Here is a 12,749-nt window from a genome sequence, read left to right on the forward strand (position 1 = left end):
TTTTATTAACAATGAAAGCAACCATTTTCACAATGTACAGAAGAGTAATTCCACAGCAGTATCTAGACCAAGCAGGATTGGATGCACAGTGTCCAGCCAGAAATAATTGATAGACACAGTAGAAGGAGAGAACTGACTTCTGCAAGTTGTCTTCTGACTTTCACATTCCTGTTATATCACGAGGGTGTGGAAAAAGTGGAGGAAAACTCTAGATTCAAGTCCTGGCTCTACCAGAGACTAGCAATATGAATATCATGCATTCCTGAGCCCTGCAAGCCTCCTTAGCCTGGCTGTGGAATGGGTGGATGAATTCCCTGGGTCTCCAAAGGTCTGGTTCTAAGAGTCTAACTTCATAGCCTCTGAAGGCATGTACAGAATCATGTACAGAATCGTGAAGGATGCTCTGGGACTGACTCAGTTCTCAATCCAAGAACGAAGCCTGAGTGAGCATAATCTGGTCCAAAGCCAGCCCTGCAGCATCTAGATACAATCTGGAAACCTGACAACTCTGCAGATTCTTCCCCACCCGGCTTTGTCTTCTTTGTGGGAAGTCAACCTGACTAGTACTCAACCAGCATCCTGTCCCAGGGACTCTCCACACACCAAAGATTGGAAAGGCATGCATCCCTCCCTCTGGTGTTCACTTACCAGACCTCGGGCTCAGGATGGGGGAAGGGTGGGAAAGGAGCTTCTGTTTTCTTTGACATGCAGTATGTTCCGGGAAACCGGGCTTAATAATTTTGGCTTTGGAAGACTTTTGAACACAGTATTAACTTCAAATTCGAAGAGATGGGATTTTTGTCTGCTTTGTACTACAAAAGTCTATAAAATACATGCCCATTTTTAACTTCCTCACTTTGGGAAAAGGGTACCGTTTGTTCTTCAAAATTAGTTATAAAGCTGACGTCCCGCTCCCTGCATCAAGGAATGGTAGTTTTTGTGTAAGTTTGCAAAATTCTCTAGTTCACCTCTTATCTCAAGATAACTACTTGAACTACTGAACTGCTAACTACACCAACAGTGTTTTAAAGCATGGGCATGTAGTGAAACCCGACAGACTCAACTTTTAAATGCAAAGCAGCAGGAAAGGAGATGGGGGCTGTCATCTTAACTGTGGGTCTCTTGCCAGGCAAGCCTGCCAGCTACAAAGGAGAGAAGAAAAGGCAAATACTTTAGCCCTGAGATCACCACTGTCAACCAATTTTTGATTGAGGTAATTTTTAAAAGACAAGAGAAACAGAAAACAGAAACTATGATTCTTTCAGTAAGAAACTATTTAATAACCCATTGAGTTCTGTATGGAATTTAAAGTAATGGATAAAGAGCAAGCAAAGGGACTAGTGTTATAATTTCCATTACCCAGTGCTTTGGCAAAATATCTAGCCACCCCAAGCGCTGGCACTTCCGGGTTCCAGGGCCACGCATGAAACATCAAGGATTCAGGCAACTTGGAAACCCCACCCAGGGCCCTCAAGCCCAACATGTTCTATGGCCTGCGTGGTCACGTGATCTATGCCTGATGTAGCCATGTAAGCCCCTGTGCACAGCCTTTAAAAGCTAGACATGCACACTTCACGCTCTCTTCCCGTACCAACGTCTCCAGGCCTGCGCAGGTGCCTTTTTCTCTCTCTCTCTCAATAAACTCTTAGAGTGGGTTTCGTTGTGTGTCTCGTGGTGATCCGTTCTCACTCGCTTATAATTTCAACTAGAGCGCTGGCTCGGTGGTTTAGAAATTTGCCGCTCTTGTAGAGGACCCAGGTCTGATTCCCAGAACCCGTGTGGCAGCTAACAACCACCTGAACTCCAGTTCCAGGGGAATCCGATGCCTTCTTCCGACTCCGTAGGTACCACGCATGCTTGTAGTGCCCATATATACACACATAAAATAAACCTTTAAAAACGTTTTTAAAAGATTAAAGCAGAAAGATTAGTAGATGAGAAAAGCTGTTCCAAAGAAAAACTATAGATTACAGAAAAGGAAAAAAATTGTAGCTTACAAAGCAAAGGTAAGGTGTAAAAGTCAAGGGAATAGTCACACTCGAGAAAATGTTTGCACAACTCTTAGGGCGAGTAAATCCTCATCAAATCATCACAAAACATTACCAGATTCTTTCAATAGTAGAAGATTCTCCAAGAGCTGTCCCGTTAAGTGGCACACTCTGTCTCCCAGCCACGCCTCACCCGGTTCACCGTCTGATAACAGTGAGGTACTACAGGCTAAAGCGTGGTTTTCTCCACCAGTAACTTGAAGGGTGGTGTGACAGAGCCTTCATTCCCAAAGCTAACCTCCGAGTCCAGAGGGCACAGGTTTTCTCTCTGTCAGAGACGACTAATCTTATGTCAGTGTGGCACATTAGCATTATCTGAAGGGAGGAAACCTCAATTGAGAAAAATGCCTCCATAGGCATTTTCGCTTCTGTGATTGATGCGGGAGGGCCCAGTCTAATATGAGTGAGATTTGGGCTGGTGGTCCTGGGTTCTATAAGAAAGCAGACTGAGCAAGCCATGATGAGCAAGCTAGTAAGCAGCACCCCTCAGTTGCCTCTGCATCAGCTCCTGCCTCCTGGATCCTGCCTTACTTTCTGTGGTGATGAACAGTGATGTGGAAGTGTAAGCTAATCCCTTTCCTTGGCTGCTTGCTTCAGCCATTGTGTTTCATCATAGCGATAGTAGCCCTGACTGCCAGGCGATGGTGGCGCACGCCTTTAATCCAAACACTCGGGAGGCAGAGGCAGGTGGATCTCTGTGAGTTCGAGACCAGCCTGGTCTACAGAGCTAGTGCCAGGACAGGCTCCAAAGCCACAGAGAAACCCTGTCTCGAAAAACCAAAAAAAAAAATAAATAAATAGTAGCCCTGACTATGTCAGCTGCTTCAGTTGTTTGGATGATTTATGGTTTCTCTGTGGCACCTCCCTGGACTCAACCTTCACCTTTCTGGGGGTTACCCTGAGAGCCATACAAAGATTCAGAGGGACAGCATTCATGTCGGGCTATGCTGGGAAAGGGTTACTGTCGGGCTTTTGTATCTGATACCCATTTTATAACTCAGGGATTGTGCGGTGCTTTCTTTAGAAACTCCAAGACCATTTCATGTTTTCTCCAAGAACGTAATAAAAATATACTTTTAAAATATGGAAACCAAGAGAAAATTTTATCTCCATATTTTTTTTCTTTAAAAAGAAACTCAAAGTCAAGTGACTGAGGAAGTAAATAGTTTAGTCAGTGCAGGGCTTTGCAGCTTATGGTACTCCTGAGTTCAATGCCCAGCACAGATATAAAAAATCTGAACACAGTGGCCCACCCTTGTCATCCAAGAACTGTGTGTACAGAGACAGGAGGGTCCCTGGTGCTCACTGGATGGCCAGTCTAATCAAATAGTGAGCTCCAGGCTTCAGTGAGAGACTACATCTCATAAAAGCAAGGCAGGAAGCCAGGCAAGGTGGTGCACACTTTTAATCCCAGCACTTGATAGGCAGGGGCAAGGGGAACTCTATGAGTTCAAGGCCTGCCTGGTCTATATAACAAGTTCTAGGCCAGCCAAGTTACACAATGAGTCCCGGTCTCAAAACAAAAAACAAATAAATAAAAACCAAAACAAACAAAATATTAAGCTGGGGCCAGAGAGATAGCTCAGTAGTTAAAAGCACCAATTGCTCTTGCCGAGGACCCTGGGTTGATCCCCAGCACCCACATAACAGCTAACAACCATGTGCAGGTCCAGTTCCAGGGAGTTCTGATGCCTTCATCTGGTCTCCCAAGGCCCCAGGCATGCACACAATACACAGATGTACATTCAGATGCAACACCCATAGACTCAAAACAATATATTTCTAACATATATTTACATATATGGCAGACAGTTTCTGAGGAATGGCACTTGCAGTTTATCCTTGGCTTCCACATGCCCAAGCACATACCTGAATGCACACATAAATACCATGCACATATACACAAATGTATGTTCATATACCTGCATACACACATACTCACACACATACAAGAAAAGAAAGAAAGCTCAGTCCCAGTTTGTCTGTTTTCCTAAAGCTAAACTCTCTTTAAGCAAGTACTCAAGCCTACAGGCTAGGGAGGAGGTCAAGAGGTCATAGCAGAATTCTTCCAGAGAGAATGGTAACAATCTTGACTAACCAGAGGACAGAAGCCCAGGAGCTGGGGGCAGGTGCCCTACAAAAGAATTCTAGCTGCAAAAGAATGCCTCCCTCCTGTCAGTGCTTTAAAAGCTGTATTTCTTCGATTGCAGTTGGTCTTTGTAATATTGGAGCTACAGACAGGACAGACATCAAGAAGGGAAGATGGGAGGAAGGGGAGATGAAGGCCATTAGGAAAAAGATGATGCATTCTTTTTTTAAAATTTTCTGTTACATTTATTTATGTTTTACTTATGGGTTTGGTGTGTGCATGCTTCACAGAGAAGTCAGAGGACAACAAGCAGGGATGGGTGCTCTCATTCCAACAGGTTGGTCTCAAGGATCCCAGGGAGCTGGGCTTATAGCTGCTGAGCCACTTCGTGGATGCCAGCTGGATCTTCGACTCTTCTCTGGGCTTTGTCTTTTGGTAAGGTCCTGTTTTCTCCATTTCACTCTGTAAGAAAGATGCAGGACCTGAGTTTTCTCCCTGAGAGCTCATCCACAGACTTTCCGATAACCTCAGAACTCTGAGGAAATACCCAATTCCGGTTTACTTCTTGGCACTTTTAAATAATTAATTTCACATCTTGTCTAAACAGCAGAAGGCAATGTGTCACTGAAAAACACACGCTCTGGTCCCCATCTCAGCTCTGCCACTTACCCTGCACGACTTCTAACTTCTCGGGTTCCTTGTCTGTAAAATAATGAGAATGTACCTGACCTCCTGAGGGTGAGGGTAAAGGGTCCCAAGGCTGCCATGCAGGAACATGCTCAACATAGCCCTGCGAACACTAACGTGGGATTCAAGAGACAGCTTTCGGCCCTCAGATATTCCAAAGTGCCTGGTAATTAACATTTTTTGAATGCTTTCTGCCTTAGTTAGGGCTTCTATTACTGCAAGGAAACAGCATGACCAAAAGCAAGTTGAGGAGGAAAGGGTTTATTCGACTAACACTTCCACAATGCAGTCCATCACTGAAGGAAGTCAGGACAGGAACTCAAACAGGGCAGGATCCTGGAAGCAGGAGATGATGCAGAGGCCATGGAGGGGAGCTGCTTACTGGCTTGCTCCATGACTTGCTCAGGCTGCTTTCTTATAGATCCCAAGACTATCAACCCAAGGATGGGACCATCCACCCCGGGGCTGGATCCTCCTCTCTTGATATCTAAATGAGAAAATGCCTTACAGCAGGATCTTGGGGAGCATTTCCTCAGCTGAGGCTCCTTCCTCCCTGGTAATTCTAGCTTGCGTCAAGTTGACACACAAACCAGCCAGTGCGCTTTCTTCTGGTTATCTTATGGGTCTGAGCTTATAAACATTTTGTTCTCAAATCTTACAAAGAGTTGTGATACAAGAAACTGAAATCTGAGCTACATATTTGAGTGTTTTACCCCAAAAAACTCAAATGGGGAAGTCCTAATCCCCTGTGTGGTGGTCATCAAACTTGGAGCCTGTAGGAGATTTGAAGTTTAAATGAAGGCATACCGACGCTCTGGGGGATGGGATTAGTGCCCTGCAAAAACAGGGAGAGAGATTCTCCTGGGGAGTTTCATATTCTCCACCCCAACGAAACAAGAAGGCAGTTGTTACCGGTACCGGAGGGAGTGCACTATTAGGTGTGGCTTTGCTGGAGGAAGTTTGTCACTGTGTTAGCTGGCTTTGAGGTTTCCTGTACTCAGGATACCACCCCAGTGTTTCAGCCAACCTCCTGTTGACTGCAAGTTGTAGGACTCTCAGCTACTGTCTGCCCGCATGCAGCCATGCACCCGCCACGATGATAGTGGACTTAACCTCCGAAAACCGTAAGTGAGACACACCAATGAAACGCTTTTCCTTTAAAAGAGTTGCTGGGGTCATGGTGTCTCTTCACAGCAATAGAAACAGCAGCCATATGCAGATTAGCTAAGGTGCCTCTCACTAGGAGCACCTCCATCTTGAGCCTTCCAGAATCTGGCACTATGAGAACTACCTCCCCCTTGTTTCAGCCATCCAGCGGATGGTGCTTTGTCTCAATAGCCTCAGTTGGCAGGCACTTAGCAAGGCTAACAAGAGTTGCCCGAATTCACCCAGCTAGTAAGAGGTTGTACCAGAACTTGAGGAAGTGTTTGATGCCAGCATGTAGATAGATCGGCACTCTCACCAAATTTGGAAGCAATTTAAATCTCTCCAGGTAAAACTTTCATCTAAGCCAGCCCAAATTCAGTTTCTATATTTTGCATTCTGTTATTTGTACCTCATTTCTATATCTTTTACCTGGACAAAAACTATATGAAGGCGTTTTAAGTGCCTCCTCCCGTCTGACGTTCTGTGGATTAAGTTTAGGGCTTCACACTAGGTAAGCTGTCTACCAAGCTGATATATTACCAGCCTGGAAGTGCAAAGAACTGAGACAGGCGCGAGCTTATGGACGCAGGGCTTGCAGGAACCCAAAACAAATAAAACAAAAACAGAAACGAAAACGGTGTACCGTGCCTTCCAAGCAGTAACATTTAGTATTAGTCTCTTTATCATTACAGCTTCGGGGCCAACTCAGATTAGTCTTGAGGGCATCTTCTAGCAGTGTTTTCAGCACAGGGTATATAACTTCATGTAGCACAAGGCTAGTGCATTGCTTATGGGCCGTCCATCAATTTCCTGCGGGCATCCCTGTGACTTTAGAGCAGAGCTTGCGAGGTGCTTGGCAAAGCTTCCACAACGTTCAGCGCAGCCTCACTCTTTCTTTAGCCCCCACCCCTTGCAATCTTCACGCCAGACCACAATTTACAATAGGCAGGTCTGGGCCTCAACCTCAGCTCTTAAAATGTATTCCAAATGTTGCAGAACTACTTTGCTCCGTATTCTAGTCCACCTTAAAACCACACAGGAGACCCAGAGAAGAGGAGTGGCGTAGCCACAGTTTAGGAAGTTCGCGTTCACTCACATTCCTGGCCTGAAGCCGAGTATGGCGATCCATGCCTGTCATACCAGGGCTTGGGGGGGCAGAGGGTGGAGGATCAGGAGTTAAAGGCCAGGCTTGCCTCCGTTAAGAATTCCAGGCCAGCCTGGGCTTCGTGAGACCATGTTTAAGTAAGTAAATTAACCCCAAAGATGACCTCATTATTCTGGCTCTATTGCCAGAGCAGTTCTCCTGTTTGTTTGCTAGTGTTTGTCAGTCAAAAAGATTGTAGATTACACAGAAATGCTGCATGAATTCAGGGTCCCTTCTTAAACACCAGGGATACTGAGTAGCTTGAGATGGGGGTAGATGTGGAGGTACCCAAGTCCCTGTCCCCTCCTCTCTGAGCTAGGGTGGCACATACAGAAAAAGCAAGTCACGCAAACGAGCGTGGGTCAAAGCCCTAGGTTTCTTTCTGTAGCAATCTGTCTCCTATTCATCTCAGTCTACTGAAAGACAAACCAAGCCGATTCCTTTGCAAAGCCTTTAGCTCCATCTCTGGTGTTTTAAAGCAGGTGTAATCCTCTTTCTCTGCTGTTTTGATGCTGTTGACATTATTGTTGAGGCTGGCTTTCAGAAAATTCCTAAATTGTTCATTTTCTCATTCTCTGGCAAGCTGAGCCTTTCCTGTAGATTCCCCCAAACGATTTTCCTAACAAAAATCTTTCTGTGCTGTTGCTGTTAAATAAAGCTTTGAAGACACTAGTCTTCCCTGTCAGCCCCAAACTACTTGAAGAAATTGGAAAACCTACCCCCCAAAAAATCTTCAAAATATTCACAAAATGAAACTATCATTTTAATACCTACCTTGATGATTAAAAAGTTGACTGGGGTGGCAGGGTTTTGTTTTCATTTCAGTTCTTGTGACAGATTTTGATATGTTGTCCAATTGATCTCAGACTCTTGATTCTCCTGCCTCAGCATCCCATGTGCTGGAATTACAGGCTTGTGTCACCACTCTGGGAAAAAAAAATCTTTTTATTTTTGCTTTGTTATTTTTATTTTTTAGGACATTTTCCTCTAGGCTAGAGTAGCTTACAAAACACAGAGAACGACTGTAGCCATCAAGAGATCAGTTATAAATACCTGGCTTTATCCAGTCGGTGACTATTGGAAGCATGCCTATTGCTAAGAAGGGTAGAGATAAAAACATCATTTGCCAGGGTTGCAACCAAATTTGAGGTGCTATGGACAAATGAATCATCTATGCTCACAAACGTGGTGGTGGGTTCGATGTAGGCAGGATGATCTAGACAAGGGAAGAGGTGGAGCAGGTATTTTGGAGATCTGTGGAGTACAGCCTTCATGTTTGGCTGAGGGAATGAATGGCAGAGTGATGTCGAGGTTGGTTTTTTAGACAACTGGCAGATAGGGTTGGTAAGAAGATAACTGTCTTGTTTCATTTCTGTTGCTGTGATAAAATATACTCTGGTAAGGGCGGCATCAGGGAGAAAAGCTTTTATTTTGGCGATAGTTCCAAGTCAAGGTCCATCATGGCGGTGAAGTCAGAGCATCAGGGGCTGAAACAGCTGGCTCGTTATGTGGACGGTCAAGAACAGACCAGTGAATGTCATGGGATTTCCCTCTGTATGCTGTGATTACTGTGAATGAATAAAGAAACTGCTTTGAACCTATAGCAGGGCAGAACTTAGGTAGGTGAGGAAAACTAAACTGAATGCTGGGAGAAAGAAGAGCAGAGTCAGAGAGAAGCCATGGAGCCCCTGCTGGAGATCGACCCCAGAACTTTAGCTGGTAGGCCACAGCCACATGGTGATATACAGATTAATAAAAATGGGTTAAATTAATATGTAAGAGTCAGCCAATAAGAAGTTAGAGCTAATAGGCCAAGCAGTGATTTCATTAATACAGTTTCTGTGTGATTATTTTGGGACTAAGCAGCCAGGAACCAACAAGCGCCCTTCAACAGGTGAAGGCACGGCTGGTGCTCAGTGCTCTTTCTTCATTGGCACAGCCCAGGTCCTGCCCATGATCAATATGGGTGTGCACACATCCACTAACTAAAAAGATGACTTCCGCAGTGCCTGGATAAACACGGAGAGATCTGGCGCTTAATAAAAGGAATCACACACTAGCTCAGAACTAAGAAATATACGGGTATTTATTAATAGATAAAACTTACACATCAGGGTTCTCTGCGTGAACGATGGATAAAGATGAGATCCAAACAAACCGAACCAGCAAAACCAGGGTCCAGGGGGAAAGGCAGAGAGGAAGAGGGCCGGATGCGCTTCTGCATCCAGGTAAATAGTCTACGAGGCCATACCCCAGTAGGCGGGAAGTTGTTAGCTATACACCTTCCCGCAGCACCTGGAAGCTGATCACTCTGGTGATTCTAAATTCTGTTGAGCTCATAGTTGAAGTTAACCACTCAGGCTCCAAATCAAAAGAAACCACCTGATTATAAATACTCTATTCCCAAGGCACAATGGAGAATACTATAGCCTGGGCTGGAGGGGTAGGTGTGAATTTCAACCTAGCCTTTTTCCTTAGAAAGATACCCTGATTACTTTGGTACAAATGATTTCCCACTTTCTTATTCCTCTCCATTGTACACTCTGTGTGTGTGTGTGTGTGTGTGTGTGTGTGTGTGTGTGTTCCTGTCCCCATGTGTTGCAAACCTTAATTCTCCTTTTTATTTCCTGATTTTTCTTACTTAGAGTTGTATACCAGCATTGAACACCGGCTAGGTTCAGCAAGGATTTGTTAAGAGAGAGGAAAATGAATAAACAGAGTAGAGGAATGTGGTCAGATCAGCTGAGGAACTGTCCAGGAACTACAGCGTGATGGGGCTCTGAGACTGAACAGATTGTAGATCATGGGACAGGCCTCCAAATGTTGGTTGTTAATGGAAAGATCCAGTGAAGATAGCAGGGAGTCTTTCCTTTTCGGCAGATTTGGAAAATACTCTAGCCTCCTTGCTTCCGTGAGCCCCCCAACCTCTGCCTCTCCTGGCTTCCCTGGTCCTGGAGGAGTGTTACCAGTGTCATCAGGGACAAAAAGTCTTGACTCTGCCTCTGGTCATAATGTCCTCAGATTCTGCCCACTGCCCTGCCTCTAACAGGTTTGCATAGAGAATTAAGCTTCCCTGTTTTGAAAATTTTCTTTTATCTATTTTTTTATTCTTTGGTTTTTTTAGACAAGGTTTCTCTGTGTAACAGTCTTGGTTGTCATGGAACCTGCTTTGTAAACCAGGCTTGCCTCAAACTCACAGAGATCTTGCCTGCCTCTGCCTCCCAAGTGCTGGGATTAAAGGTATGAACCACTACCACCTGGTGATTTATTTTCATGAAGACAATTTTGTTTATGTGTCTTAGCTAACTTTCTATTGCTGTGACAAACCACCTTGACCAAAGAAAGTATCTTATATAAGAAAGTCGTTAATTTGGGGATTGCAATTCTAGAGGGTTTGAGTCCTTAACCAGCAAGCCAGAGAGCTCAGCTGAGAACTTCTATTTGAGCTACAGGAGCAGAGAGAGCTAACTGGAAATGACTTCTGAGCTTCAAAGCCTGTGCACCTCCTCCAACAAGGCTACACCTTCTGCTTCTCTTATGGTGGTTTGAATGAGAAAGACTCCACAGGCTCTTACGGAGTGGCACTATTAGGGATGTGGCCTTGTTGGAGGAAGTGTGTCACTGGATGTGGGATTGAGGTTTCAGATGATAAAGCCAGGCCCAGTGTCTCACTCTCTCTTCCTGTTGCCTGAAGATCCAGATGTAGAACTCTCAGCTGCTTCTCTAGAACCATGTCTGCCTGCTTGCTGCCATGAAGATAATGAATTAAACTTCTGAATTTTCAGCCAACCCCAATTAAGTATTTTCCTTTATAAGAGATATTGAGGTCATGGTGTCTCTTCACAACAATGAAACCCTAAGATACTTTCCCAAACAGCTCCACTGGGAACTAAGCATTCAGATATATGTGACTAGGAAGGTCGTTCTTATTCAGGCCATCAAAGTGTGTGTGTGTGTGTGTGTGTGTGTGTGTGTGTGTGTGTGTGTATGTGTGTGTGTGTGCAGGTGCTAGGTACTGAACTCAGGTCCTCTGAAAGTGCCGCAAGCACTCTCTTACCTACTGGGCCACCTCTCCAGGCCAGGGTTAACAGTGATTAGAAGTAAGGGAAATCCTTGAACAAAATCTGGGACATACACCCCCCCCTTTTTACTTAGACTCTGTTGTTAGAGCACAGCTTAAGTCAAGTGAGACCCTGTAAACGTCAATAGAGGGAGGCTTTTAAATGGTGGTTATTCTGGGACCTTCTAATCTAAAGCCAAAACTTATCTCCCATCCAAGAACTCAAAATTCCCACAGCAAGGGCTTAAATCTCTATAATTAGAAAAAAAGATGGTGTTGGAAAAACTTAACACAAACTCCAACGAATAATCTGTCCATTCAGAAGAAATACTCAAGCGCGCTTGTGGGAAAATCTTTAGGATAAAGACAGCAAACCAAGGAGCAGTGGGAGCAAGCCTGAAGATTTTTAATGGTTCATGGACTCACCGGCCTTAGATGTTTGTTAGCCCCGGAGAGAGGCAGCAACACCCAAAGTCTTCCTATTAAGGAGCCCGGCTGCTGCTCTTGAAGACAATTTTGGGTTAGAATGAACCGATTGTTTTCAGAATGAAAGAGTATTCAGACCGGCTAGCTTAGAGGGATTGTGACTATGGCTTCAGTACGCGCATGGTGTGTACGCAGGCGCACACGCCGCACTTTTTCTGAGTCAGACTTTCCAGTGTATGGGTTGGGAAGAGAGTGAGAGACTTCTTGGATTCCCTTGGCAGTCAGGGAGTCCGCTGTAACGTAGCAACTCCATCTCAGGGCTGTTTGTTTGTCATATGTACAGACGCAGAGAAGTTTCCAGAAGGTACAGACTATGCTTAAGTCAGTCTACGAACTCCCAGGACTATCTTTGAGAAGTAACTATCTCAGGCTGACCACTCAGTTTCCAGCATCCGCAGTTGACCCACAGAAAGGACTCTGAAATGATGAGGCTCTGATATTCCGATATACTCACTCCTTTTGCCCCCGTTGCCTGGACTGGAAACAGCTCCTCATGGCTAGTAGGATTACTGGGTGAAGAAGTGCCTTAATTTACCTGCTATGCGCCATTCTTCACCGGTAAGCTATAAAAGGGTTAAAAGCCACTGCTGGCGCCTTTGTTTACGAGACACCTAGCAGCAAGGAGTTCCGGTTCAGGCACCAGGAGAGATATCACTGGGAACCTTCATCTGGTGATGGATGGAGATAGAGACAGAGACCCACACTGGAGCACTGGACTGAGCTCCCAAGGTCCCAATGAGAAGCAGATGGAGGGAAAACACGAGCAAGGATGTCAGGACCACGGGGGGTGCACCCACCCACTGAGAAGTGGGGCTGATCTATTGGGAGCTCACCAAAGCCAGCTGGACTGTGACGGGAACAGCATGGGATAAAACCGGACTCTCTGATCAGGGTGAACAATGAGGACTGATGAGAAGCCAAGGTCAATGGCAAGGGGTTTTGATCCTACTTCATGTTCTGGCTTGGTGGGAGCCTAGCCAGTTTGGATGTTCACCTTCCTAGACATGGAGGGAGGGGGGAGGACCTTGGACTTTCCACAGGGCAGGGAACCATGACTGCTCTTTGGATAGGAGAGGGAGGGGGAGAGGA

The 12,749-nt window shown here is 45.3% G+C and overlaps 1 protein-coding gene across 1 annotated transcript in view; it reads left to right on the forward strand.

Moving 5' to 3' along the window:
* Positions 1-5,850: 5,850 nt before the first annotated feature.
* LOC126488646 (uncharacterized) overlaps positions 5,851-12,749 on the forward strand; it is a 77,575-nt gene continuing 70,676 nt past the window's right edge. The window contains exon 1 of the mRNA XM_050122264.1: positions 5,851-5,948. Within this exon, the coding sequence (XP_049978221.1) occupies positions 5,921-5,948 (28 nt within the window). The 5' untranslated portion in view covers positions 5,851-5,920. The remainder of the gene's footprint in view (positions 5,949-12,749) is intronic.

This window comes from Alexandromys fortis, unplaced genomic scaffold (genome assembly GCF_014885135.2).
Source record: "Alexandromys fortis isolate MF-2015 unplaced genomic scaffold, M_Fortis_MF-2015_v1.1 scaffold_215, whole genome shotgun sequence".
Taxonomy (NCBI): domain Eukaryota; kingdom Metazoa; phylum Chordata; class Mammalia; order Rodentia; family Cricetidae; genus Alexandromys; species Alexandromys fortis.